At 50.9% G+C, this 12,017-nt stretch overlaps 4 protein-coding genes across 4 annotated transcripts; 3 read left to right on the forward strand and 1 right to left on the reverse strand.

Moving 5' to 3' along the window:
- Nucleotides 1-1,270: 1,270 nt before the first annotated feature.
- Nucleotides 1,271-2,899, forward strand: mfsA (glucose-inactivated glycerol proton symporter STL1; the record flags this gene model as incomplete). Its single annotated transcript, XM_056641512.1, has 1 exon — nucleotides 1,271-2,899. One exon carries the CDS (start codon nucleotides 1,271-1,273, stop codon nucleotides 2,897-2,899), a length of 1,629 nt encoding a protein of 542 aa, XP_056504006.1.
- A 1,305-nt stretch (nucleotides 2,900-4,204) lies between these two features.
- Nucleotides 4,205-5,121, forward strand: N7469_002593 (copper acquisition factor BIM1-like domain-containing protein; the record flags this gene model as incomplete). The annotated part of the gene is made up of 3 exons (XM_056641513.1): nucleotides 4,205-4,418; nucleotides 4,499-4,812; nucleotides 4,912-5,121. The coding sequence occupies 3 exons, from the start codon at nucleotides 4,205-4,207 to the stop codon at nucleotides 5,119-5,121; spliced, it is 738 nt and encodes a 245-aa protein (XP_056504007.1).
- Nucleotides 5,122-5,265: 144 nt separating this feature from the next.
- N7469_002594 (alpha/beta fold hydrolase) lies at nucleotides 5,266-6,492 on the reverse strand (the record flags this gene model as incomplete). The annotated part of the gene is made up of 1 exon (XM_056641514.1): nucleotides 5,266-6,492. The coding sequence occupies one exon, from the start codon at nucleotides 6,490-6,492 to the stop codon at nucleotides 5,266-5,268; it is 1,227 nt and encodes a 408-aa protein (XP_056504008.1).
- Nucleotides 6,493-7,076: 584 nt separating this feature from the next.
- N7469_002595 (uncharacterized protein) lies at nucleotides 7,077-11,342 on the forward strand (the record flags this gene model as incomplete). The annotated part of the gene is made up of 2 exons (XM_056641515.1): nucleotides 7,077-7,118; nucleotides 7,257-11,342. 2 exons carry the CDS (start codon nucleotides 7,077-7,079, stop codon nucleotides 11,340-11,342), a joined length of 4,128 nt encoding a protein of 1,375 aa, XP_056504009.1.
- Nucleotides 11,343-12,017: the final 675 nt, after the last annotated feature.

A 12,017-nucleotide genomic window follows, 5' to 3' on the forward strand; every position in this document is an offset into this window, starting at 1 on the left:
TCCGGGCTTCCCCCAGCCGAACCACCGTGCACGCGTGGCGTTCGGGGCCGGGGGATGGATGGTACCCCGGCTCGGAGGTGCGACTATACTTCACCCTGTTTCTTCCGAGTGTCGGTTCCTGAAAAATACTCTATTACTCGCCCAGCCGCTTTCGTAGGGTTCGTGGACATGCACTGCCTTCAGGCAAACCTCGTCATTGGTACCCCCGAAATTGGGTACATGGCAAAAATGGAACAGAATTCGCCATACTGACTCATGCTCACTTTAGCGAAGAAAAGCCGTATCGTCATAGTGGATATGGGTAAACATTTGATAGGGCCTATGCGCCGGAGAACCATCTAAGGCTGGCTCGCGTGGTGCAACAAGACACTGTAAGTAAGATCGCGTTTCCTTCCGCACATGAGGCATACATAATGCTGCGCCGTGAAGGATTTAGGTGTCATTGGCCGAAATATTCGGAAATTAGCTGAGAAATTTCTCGCTAGAATGAAAATGGAAACTTGGCGAAACTTTTCGACGTCATGCCTAGGCGACAAGACCTTGGCGGCTTCCGACAAACAGATGGACTGGGGGCGAAAATGAAGCATGAACGCCTTGAATTAACTATTAACAGAAACTAGAATCCGAATTCGTATGGTTGGTATTAGCGTGATATCAAAAGAAAATAGGTCAAGTGACCATATGAATGATGATTAGTTTATGGTCATCACTTGGAGCTGGAAACTCAGGAGGACGGATTCATGCAAGATCCGAATGAACCTTGAAGAAGATGCATGAAAATTTGGGTAAAAAGAAGAGGCGCGCCACAACGGCAAAGCCGTCGGCCCATGAAGGGACCAGCGCGGGGAAAGAAGAGAAACTGTTGGATGAAAAGATATCCGCACGGGAAATTGGTTTCCAGATTGGCCATGCAACGCGCCAAGCGCCAAGCGCCAAGCGCGCCCACGCATTGCCAAGGACGCCCGCCAAGGACGCCCGCCAAACGCCAAGAAAGAGGCTTTCCCCGTCTCTACACCTCTGAAACTGGAGAGCCTTCGCTGGACTTTCCCACTTGGGGACTGGCCAAGAGTACAGTGGATATGAGATGATTAAGTTGCAGTATTGCTTGAAAACGCCCCCAAAGGAAGCCCCATGGGGGTGCTTCCTATAAGAGGGCGCAAATTTTTCCACTCTCACGCTTTCTTTTTACTCCCTCGACTACTTTCTCCCCAGTTGGTTTTCGTCCTCCTTCCCCAGATTTGACGGCGAGACTTCTGCCTCTACCATCAATATGTGGACGACCACCAGCGGCTTGAGTGGTCGCTCGCTCCGGACGAGCATCACCTTCGCGGCTGTTGTTGGTTTCTCGTTATTCGGTTATAATCAAGGCATGATGGCCGGTATCCTGAACGGTGACGAGTTCGTCAAGGCTTTCCCTATCCTCGCAATGCCTGATAACCCCACTGGATCTGAAAAGCACTACATCGACGTTATCCGCGGTGCTGTTACATCCTGTTATGAACTTGGCTGCTTCTTCGGCGCTTTGTTCTCCATGTTTTTCGGTGACAGACTCGGCCGTACCCGTATTATCTGCATGGGCGCCAGCATCTTGATTCTGGGTGCCCTGATTACAACAGTCTGCTACACTGGTCATTGGGAAGTTGGTCAATTCGTTGTTGGTCGTGTGGTGTCAGGTATTGGAAACGGTTTGAATACGGCCACGATCCCTGTGTGGCAATCAGAATGCTCCGGTGCCCATAACCGTGGTTTCCTGGTTTGCTTCGAGGGTGCTATGATTGCTGGTGGTACTTTCATTGCCTACTGGGTGGTCTTTGGTCTTTCGCACGTTGACCAATCTGTTCAGTGGCGTTTCCCCGTGGCCCTTCAGATCTTCTTTGCTCTGATTGTGGCCGCTGGAGCCCTGATGCTGCCCGACTCCCCATCCTGGTTTGCCAAGAGAGGACATGACAAGGAGGCTTGTGAAGTCCTTGGTAAATTGAAGGGAGTTTCTCCTGACTCCGATGAAGTGCTTCGTGATTTCAATTTCTTGAAAACAGATATTGAATCGTCGAAGAACACTCAATCAAACTGGAAGACTGTTTTCACTTTTGGCAAGACCCAAGAGTTTCAACGTCTTCTTATCGGTTGCTCTGGACAATTTTTCCAGCAATTCACTGGATGTAACGCCGCTATCTATTATTCCACCCTTCTTTTCCAGGAGAACCTCGGTATGGAGAAATACCTGTCTCTGATTATGGGTGGTGTATTCGCCACAGTCTATGCGCTGGCAACTATCCCTTCCTTTTTCATGATCGAAAGGGTTGGACGTCGAAACCTTTATCTGATTGGTTTCCTGGGCCAGGGTCTCAGTTTCGTTATCACATTCGCTTGTTTGATTAAAGAAACCGAGGAGAACTCTAAGGGTGCCGCTGTTGGTATCTTCCTCTTCATTACCTTCTTCGCGTTCACTCTATTGCCACTCCCCTGGATCTACCCACCCGAGATCAACCCTCTCCGTACTCGCACTGTCGGTGCATCCGCTTCGACCTGTACCAACTGGATTTGCAACTTCGCCGTTGTCATGTTCACTCCTCTCTTCGCTGGCCAGAGTCCATGGGGTGTTTACCTCTTCTTCGCCCTGTTCAACTTTGTCGGTTTGATCTTTGGATTCTTTTTCTACGTCGAAACCGCTGGCCGTGAGCTCGAGGAAGTCGACATTGTTTATGCCCGCGCCCACGTGGAAGGAAAGATGCCCTGGCGAGTTGCCAACGCCCTGCCTAAGCTTAGCTTCGAGGAGATCACTCAACAATCTCGCGAGCTGGGCTTGGACACCAACGACCATGGTGTGCACGAGAAGAATGAGCTTGGCCTCAGCAGCAGTGACAGTGACCACAAGACCGAGGAGGTTCAGGAGAAATAGAGTAGTGAAGTTTTGATGACGGAATTGGTGTTGATGTGACTGAATGTTTTCATGACATTTGAGATAAAGTCGCCCTGTAATGTATTGTTCGGGCGCTTTGGGATTATAGTATACCTGTGAATATTTCGATATTTCAATAATCGAACAGATGAACCATATGTATAATGACCGTGTAGGCCCATGTAGCTAGAAGCATTGTACGACACGATGGGTCCCCATTTTAGGACGGGCTCCCAGCTCACCTTGATCCATCAAGGTGAGCTGGATATCAAGCTTAGCCCCGAAACTCCCAGCCTAGTATGCAATCAGATCACCTGGACTTTCCTCCACGTTGTTTGTTTCATTTCCAAAGAAAGAAGCATTCCAAGTCACCCTGTGATAGTAGCTTGGCTGCGAAACCCACCTGGCAGACATTTTCTGGTCCGTATAGGTGCATATGTAGAGTAGCTTAAAATACTATGTATTGATCACCGCTACTTTTAACCATCAGCACAAAGATTTATTCCAACGATGCAATTAACTTCTCACGGAATCACAAACGCCTCACCCAAACCTGGACTAAAACATATCAAGCATCTCATTTGCAGATAAACCCCGCTCGAATTCGCCTGTCCGGGAGATCCCACGAACCGGCGATCAAACAGTTAGTGCAGGGATCCATCAGAAAGACTATGTACAGATCACCATCACCATCACCATGCTTAAGAACCTGCAGTAATCACTCATCACACTGCCACTGCACCCTGCAAGACTAAGACTAAGCGCCCACTTCTCCTCGACTCTCTTGAATACCTGCCGCCATCCTCAAAATCGTTTAGCGTCAGCTCTCGGCGCTTCGAACTGTGGATGCTCTAGCCAATCATCACGTCCAACGGGCCTGGGTAAAGTGATGGCACTTGCAGAAGGGCCGTGATATTTCCTCTCCACTCATCCAGCCCTGGACCACTCATAGTTCCCTCCTCCTGCAGTGTCAGTCACATCCAAGTCCCGCATCCTAACTCGTCCGCCCCAAAATGTGGCCGCATGCTGGCAGTTGTAACCCCTCAAAAAGAGCACTGGTCCTCCAGATTACCTCTGGCTTGGTCCTCCGCTCAAGACTTGATGTCTATCGTTTTTCTTGACTTTGCACCCACCAGCAATCGGGTGAGAAATCGACGTTGACCGTCGTCCCGTTCACAAGAGTGGTATTTTCTTTACTTGTTCAACATAACTCAGCATCTGTCGTCTGTCGCTCGGTGTAATTGTTCCAGTTGTTTCTTTTTTTCCCCGGCGTCAATTTGCTCATATTCATTAAAAACCATTGCCATGACTGGGAACTTCGGATGGTCATGGACGGTCCTTGTCGGCCTTCTATGCATCAGCTTCGCCAACGCTCACACCGTCATCACATACCCGGGCTATCGAGGTAACAACCTACACACAAATGGCACCGTCGCCGAGGCAAACGGTCTAGGTGTGGCTTGGGATGAAAAGAATGGCTCATATATTTACCCCTACGGCATGATGTGGAATTATCCTTGTAAGCAGCAAAACTCCGCTTATTCCAGATATCCCCTCACGACGATCGCATTTTTCTAATAATGAATTATTTCTTTCCAGGTGGTGGAATGCCAACGTCCACGAATCGAACAAAGTGGCCCGTCAACGGTGGCGCTGTCGCACTACAACCTGGATGGTTCCCTGGACATCAAACTGCCTTAATATACATCAACATTGGACTGGGTGAAATCCCAGAGAACATGAGTCACCCTGTTGTTTCACCCTTTCAAATTACCGGCCCTACAAATGATCCATACCCTGGTACTATCTGTCTACCTCAAGTCCCACTGCCGGCCAACATCAGTGCAAATGTCGGTGACAAGGCGACGATTCAAGTCGTGGAGACCGCGAAACATGGAGCAGCCCTGTATAACGTATGTTCCCTGTCCTGCTTGGTTGCTTGATTTCGATAAACTCGGAAATCATGCCAAGGTCATTGACTAATTCTGTTGTTTTTTTTTATTCTACCATAGTGCGTCGATATCGAATTTGCTGATCCGCATGACCCTGAACTCAAAGAAGTAACTCGCGACAACTGTTTCAATTCGAGCGATATCACTTTCCAGTATATGTACACAACTGGCGGAATTGGATCGGGAGCAGCAATGATTACGCCTCCACAAAATACGCTGCTCGCATTGGTACCGGTACTATTAGTGGCGCTATTCACTGGCTTAATGTAGATATGTCCCAGGCGCTTTGTCTTTGCATCATGCTTGCGTTGATTTATAATGCACCATACCCATTCCTTTTGATTAACAGGTTAACAAAATTATTGAATTGATTGATCCTATCTCTGTTACGACATCCCTATACTACATTCTGCCCTACTCTAGGCTCTTTGTTAGATCGACGATAGTTCGTACCACTTCATCCGGGCTCTCCTGTGGAATCCAATGACCCACTCCATCCAACAGCCGAAGCAATCTAAAGTTAGAGCATACCGCACCACTAGTCATCTTATCCAAGGCCCCAGGCTCTTGATAGATACCCCAGTCTTGTTTTCCAGAAACAAAGGCACACGGAGGCTCAATCTTCTTTCCAGCAAATAGGTCATAATCTCGTGTGTAGCGACCACCAGCAGCAGTACGTACACGGTACCAATTCAGACCTCCCTGGAAACCAGTTCGAGCGTATTCTCCTACATAGACCGCCAATTCATCATCTGGCAGCCAAGAATGCGAAGAGAGTCCCTTTGTGGGCTCGTCTGCCATATCTCTTTCTACAGCCTCCGGCATGGTGGCATCGGCTGGCATGATGTAATACCCAGGCATCTGGACAACCTGATCGGCAGACCAACTCGTCAACGGACGAGGCTTGTTTCCCGGCCACGAACCACTCTTCAGGTGGAAATAGCCTCGTAGAAACCGGTGCAGCTCTTCTGGCGTGAGGCCAGACATGTCAGGATTGGCTTGTGGTGTCGAGTAGTACCATTTATAGTGCTTGCGACCATGTTGAGCCAAAGCTTCATGAATCCCCGATGCAGCAGCCGATCCCTCCGCGCCACCACCACCACCACCACCATCAGCATCCCGATCAGCTGTTTCGCTGTCCATATTAGACTCATTAGCAGTATTGAATGGGAGATCAGGGCTCCCGTTAAAAGGATGGCTCATGAGCACAACACTCCGAAAGAAATCCGGGCGTACGAGAGCGCATGTTGATGCTGTCATCGCACCACAGTCATGACCCGCCACACAATGAACAGATCGATACCCCAACGCATGTACCAACAGCACGATATCTCGCGCGAGGGTAGTCAATGTGAAAGTAGTCAGATCGACCTCTTCGTACTGGCGTGTATCCCAGCCCGTCGTGCGACCGAAACCGCGCTGATCGGGGGCGACGGCATGGAAACCTGCCGCAGCCAATTTTGACAGCACTCGGCGCCAGGAGTAGGCGATCTCAGGGAAACCATGTAACAAAATCACCAAGGGGCGATCACGATCGGGAGTGGCGCCAGCTTCAAGAATGTGAAAGGTCAAATCGGTGGTGGTAATGAAACGACTGGAGATCCCCTCGGGGAGGGGCAGTGAGGAGGTGATATCCGACATGAAGGAGGCAGTCACTAACTCCTGTTGACTTGTAGTTCCTGCAGGAGTGTAACACTTTATTAGATAGTTAGTTCAATGTAGAATATATGCACTTTTTATATACTTGTATACAGGGAGAACTATCAGCCTGTTCAATAATAAAAAGAGAAAAAGAGAATAAACTTTGTGCCTGACCCGATTTCTTCGAAAGGAAGTCATGACGCAACTTGCTCCTTCCCAATTCTTCTTCCCTTCCCCTTCGAGACTTGCTCGATCATTCTTTCCTCTTTCATTCGCTTTTCTTCCTTCTCTTTTTTTGGGTCTTTGGGAAATCCTTGAATTTTGACCTGGTCGTGGTCTTCCTCTATCTTTTCCCATCTCCCTCACGCACACACACACCCTCTTGCATAGCCCCCAACTCTGAAGCTACACCACCAAGACCCGTCTTTTTTTTTGGACCTTGCAGGCCTCGACCATCGTGACCATCACCACTTCCGAATCTTCCGTCCCGATTCCTCGGATCCTCCCCGGCGCTGCTTTAGGCAGTGTCCGGTCCGGCTGTTTGATTGTCGAGTTGTCGCGAGCTGAGGAGGCATATAGCAATCATGTTTAGCCGTCGCAAAAGGAGCTCCTCCCATCATCACCAGGTGTGTCGTCACTGGCGGGAGGTCCATTTCAAGGATTGCGAACTTCTCTTCACGTATAACTCATGACCCTATCATGAGGGAGAAAGGTCAATCTATTAAGCCATGGACAAATGCGCTAACATACTCTGTCTACTCTAGCCACTCTCTACGCCCGCGTCCCAATCAGCACAATCCGCCGCGAACCATGCATTCCTAAAATCACAACCATCCGCCAACAACCTTTCGTCGGCGGCAGCGGCAGCGGCCTTACGGAATCTGACACCAACCCCGACGAATGTTGAAAATGTACAGACGAAACGCATGGTTCAGCGTCGGGCCTCGACAATGTCGCCGGCCAGTCCGGTGCATGGCCGTCGCTCGGCGAGTGTTGGTGCCGCAACTCTCCGAAGAACGAATAGCTCCAGCTCGATGACCGCAAGGACATTTCGAGATGCTTCACCAAGTCGCCCATCTACAAGCTCTGGCGTCCCGACCTCAATACCGATGGATGTTCCCCCGTTACCGTCGCTGCCTAGCCAGTACGCGTCGAGGAAGAGTCCTCCCCGTCGCGCAGCAAGCGTCGAACCATCGATGCGATCGCCGCCAGCCTCTCCACTCCGATCAAACATGCGGGGACCTAGCATGGACCGGGAAAATGCGTCGGGATCGCCTACACATAACCGCGTCCTGGGCTTGACAACTGTTCCGGAGACGGATCGCCCGGGTAGCCGGAGCTCAGTCAATTTCTCTTACCCAAGAGGCTCTCGACCAAACTCACCTGCATTGATGGAGAATCGACCCATTAGCCTTGGTGGAAGTGTTGTTCGTGATGTCGCACCGGTAGAGGTGGCTAGCGCCCAGCAGGCGCTATCCCAAATGTCCGAGAAGACGGCGCACTCGAAGCCAAAAGGACCAGTGGTAGGACGTGCTGAGACAAATTCAACGAAGAAACCTGCTGCAGTTCCCGTCGGCACTGCCATCGCTGCAGCTCAAGCAGTCAGCATGCAGAAGAATACTCCTCGGCCAGAGCCGAGTCATGCAAGGGCTGAGCGGATTGACCCTGAGCCTCCGGCAGTCAGCCCGCAGAGGCCAAATGTCGACCATGCAGTACCGAGCGCGACCCATAAACCCGAGGTTGAACACCCTTCTTCGCGAACAGCTCCGACTCAATGGCCATCTGCTGTGGTTGAAGAAAAGGGGCTCGGAGATGAGAATAGCACTGATATTACTCGTGCCCAGGATGCTAGTAACCAATTGGCCAATATCTCCCAAGGAACCGACCGTCGTGAGCCCATTGTCACTCCCCAGGCAACGCCTCGACCGTCACCGAAGGCAGAGAAGCAGTCTTCTCCGCAACATGAGGCTCATCTCGAACAATCCAGTAGCCCTGGCCGATCCACTCGTTTCGCCAAATGGCTTTCTGTAACGGCATCAGGAGAGCAAATTCACGAGCCTCCAGCAAGATCTGTTTCTCCTGTAAAATCAGCACTCAAGAACGCCCGCGGTAGCTCATTGTCTCCAGATGGAAGAGCTGCTGCTACTGGCCGACACGGCCTGGCTACAAGTGAACTTTCTGACGGTGGCACCTCTGTTGCATCTGATGAGGGGCTGCGAACCGGTGCCAAGAAGCGAGTTGTGAAGGTCAGCTTCGATGATGAAGCTGAAGTCGTTGGCGTTGCGGCCAGCCCTCCAACCTCGCCAGAGGAGTACGTCCCCGAGTCACCACCACTCAAGTCCAAGCCTCGCAAGAATTGGTTCAATGTGGTAAAAAAGAAGAGTCCGGCTGCTGAATTCGTCACTAACGATGATGACTTTGATGAGGTCATGAAACCTCGGCCAGCCCTACCCTCGTTTGGCAGTGTTCGTGGGAATCGTGATGGAGGTCCGGCCCGGCCACCGATCCCACATTTCAGTGATAACGAATCTAGCAGTACGTCTGAAGACGAGGCTGTTGCACCTATCCATTCCTTCTCGAATGATCACGCCCTTGCAGGAGTACTTCATCAAGAACAAAAAGAGCCTTTGGAGCCCCACGATGTCAAATCTGTCGAACGGCTGTCCGTGATTGGGTCTGCTCCGTCTCGAGAGGAAGAATCTCAGCATGAAAAACTAGAAGGCATGATAATTGGAGAGAGTAGCCAGCAGCAGCCATATGCTGGTGTCGACGCTGGACTTCCGCCTCCTTCGATTGCGGTAGAGCCCGCAACACCACCTGTTGACGACCGCAAAAGCTTCGATGCCCAGCGATTATCTCGTTCTTCACTCGAGCAGTATCAAATTCCAGGTGGATTCCCTCCATCTGGATCAGACCGCAGTCTTAAGTCTGCAGCGGAAGCTGAGGCGGCCAAGAATCAGCCAATCGCCAGCGCCGTCCCTAAGTTCGAGGATGGGAATAAAGATTATAGCGACAGTGTCTACACTGACAGCGACCATGAGAGTGTTTACAGTGATGCGCCTGAGGACCCCGAGGATGGTGATGGATTTGGCTCAATCAATGCCATTGTTGACAGCCGATCGATTCCTAGATCCGCACCCCTCGAACCAATTGCTGAAAGCCGAGACACTACACCAAGACCTACGGAACGAGCTCCTACAAGTGAAAGTCAGGCCCAAGATACCATGAAGCAGCCATTGGGTGTGACCCGTACCGAGACTCCAACAATGCAGATAGACGACGAACAGAAGGAGGTGTCTCCTCCGGTTTCTCCGATGAACTTGCAAACACCATACCCTCCTTTGCCGATCAGCCATAAGGAACGACCGCCAAATAGTTACACTCTGCAAGGGAAGAAGCAGAGAAGGCCGGTGTCAGTGGACGCATATGGCAGCACCGACGCACAAGATCCTCGCTATTCTAGCCAGGCAAGTGGTAATGGAAAGGGCAAATCTCGTCCACTTTCTCTAGGCCCTGCCTTTCAGACACGGAGTCCAGGTCTCCGTCGTACCATGTCCAGTGGAAGCGATTCTTCTAGCAGTTTTAAGCGCGCCAGCTCTTCCAACCGGGGTGATGGCCCGCGTTCAATGCGGAGGACCATGAGAGGTAGTAGCATTGGTGGCCAACCATTTTCTCCTCCTGGTAGAACTGAGTCGCCCGTTGATAATCGCCCTCTTTCATCCGGGTCCAACACAGGAACTATGCGAAAGACGCTTCGAGGCCCTGGGGTTGGTGGTGAGAAGTATTCATTCTTCACCACGAATAGAAAGGCACCACGAGCAAGATCTGACAAGCCATTGTCCAAGCCCATGCAAGGAACCCGGTTCGCAGACTCGGACGATGAAGGTGGCGACGATCGACCCCAGGTCTTCCATAGTCGTTTCGCGGACTCTAGCGATGAAGGAGGAGAACCTCTTAATAACGTGATGCGACCTGTCCGCGGCATTCCGCGCCGTAAAGGTACCAATGATGGAGATTCCACCGAACTGGAGGACAGCTCGGAAGGAGAACGTCAACCACAACCTTCCCGGCTGATTGCTCCTCCGATCAACGCTCGTCGGCCACGCTCTCGCGATCAAAATCCTTCATCGCCCAACATGTCTGGTATGGCTGCCGTGGCTCGTCAACGCGGCATGACCCAGCGAGAACTGGAGGAATTTATAATGCAGCCCCCGCAAGGTCGGAAGCCATCCATCCTCGCCCGGCTTGGTCTTAAAAAGCAGCCCAAGGCCTCAGACAATCGCATTCGCAAAGCAGATGTCGAAAGCCCGTCCCGAAGAGATACGCCCCTCGAGCGGTCGCGGCTGGAACGCGACCAACTAAGAGACGAGCCGTATACCAATGGCGTTCATACAACCGTGACTGCAACTCAATCGGAGCCACCTTCTTCGCCTAAACTCATTAAGCGGCTCACAAAACGGCAAACGGGTGGAGGTCAGCAATGGCCACTTCGCGCGGACCCTCGGACGGAATCTCCCGAGCCAATTGTTGGACAAAGCCATAGTCTTCCCTCATCACCCCTGCGAACGCAGAAAATGGAACCGGTAGCTGAGCCAGTAGCAGCCAATGGCAGTGTGACTGTCAATGGAGGCAATATACCAGAAACACCTCTTTCTGTACATAAGGAACCCGACGCTCCTCCTCCTGGCCCAGATGTGAATGATGCCGCATCCGATATCACGAGCACGACGAATCCCGAGGACCAGGTTACTCCAAATCAGGGTCCCACGGCCCGAAACGTGGTGATTGCCGGGTCGGGACGCAAGAAGCGATTTCCAATGCTTCGCAAGGCCTTTGGGCTACGCAAGTAATACAATTGGCATGGCTCTTTCTCTTCAACTCTACTGATTTTTCACGATGGACACATTCCGAACTTTGTTCTTCACTACAATGTTTAATGTCTTCTACTTTTTTTTTTTCTACTATATTCTCTTCTCTGTTGATGGCTCTTTTCTGAGTGGAAAAAAGATACTTGGCGTCGGTCTTACAGAGACCAGGCGTGGATTTCCAAGTGGATCTAATCTTTAATGACTGATATACGCGGCCCCGATCGTGGGTTTGTCTCCCCGCCTGTTCCACCTTCCATCGTTTTGTTTTCTTTTGATTCTCTGGGGTTGATTGTGGTTCGATAACCACATCCCTCAACTCCTCCAGTGATATCTTGGGGAGAGTGACTTTCTTTTTTCTTGGTGGTGATTTTCGTACGATATACACATTGATACCCTCGTTTTCTTCTCACCGTGTATAATGATGACTCTCGTTGGGATGGGAAGGGGTTGGGTAAATACGTTGCCAGCCTCTTCCCAACCTCCCCTCAAACTTGGCCTTGGCCTTTTTAGACCTTGTTTTATAGATGTACCGAGTATTTGGAGGCTGGACAAATCAATTGAGTTAATACTGTATAAACATGTGCATTTGCATATGTAGTTGCTGTACTCCGTACTCCGTACAGTGTTTCAAGTGTACTCTATAGAGTAATTTGCCAC

The sequence above is a fragment of the Penicillium citrinum genome, assembly GCF_028827155.1.
Source record: "Penicillium citrinum strain IBT 23319 chromosome Unknown utg000002l:1.0-3833315.0:1.0-3834789.0, whole genome shotgun sequence".
In the NCBI taxonomy this organism is placed as follows: Eukaryota; Fungi; Ascomycota; class Eurotiomycetes; order Eurotiales; family Aspergillaceae; genus Penicillium; species Penicillium citrinum.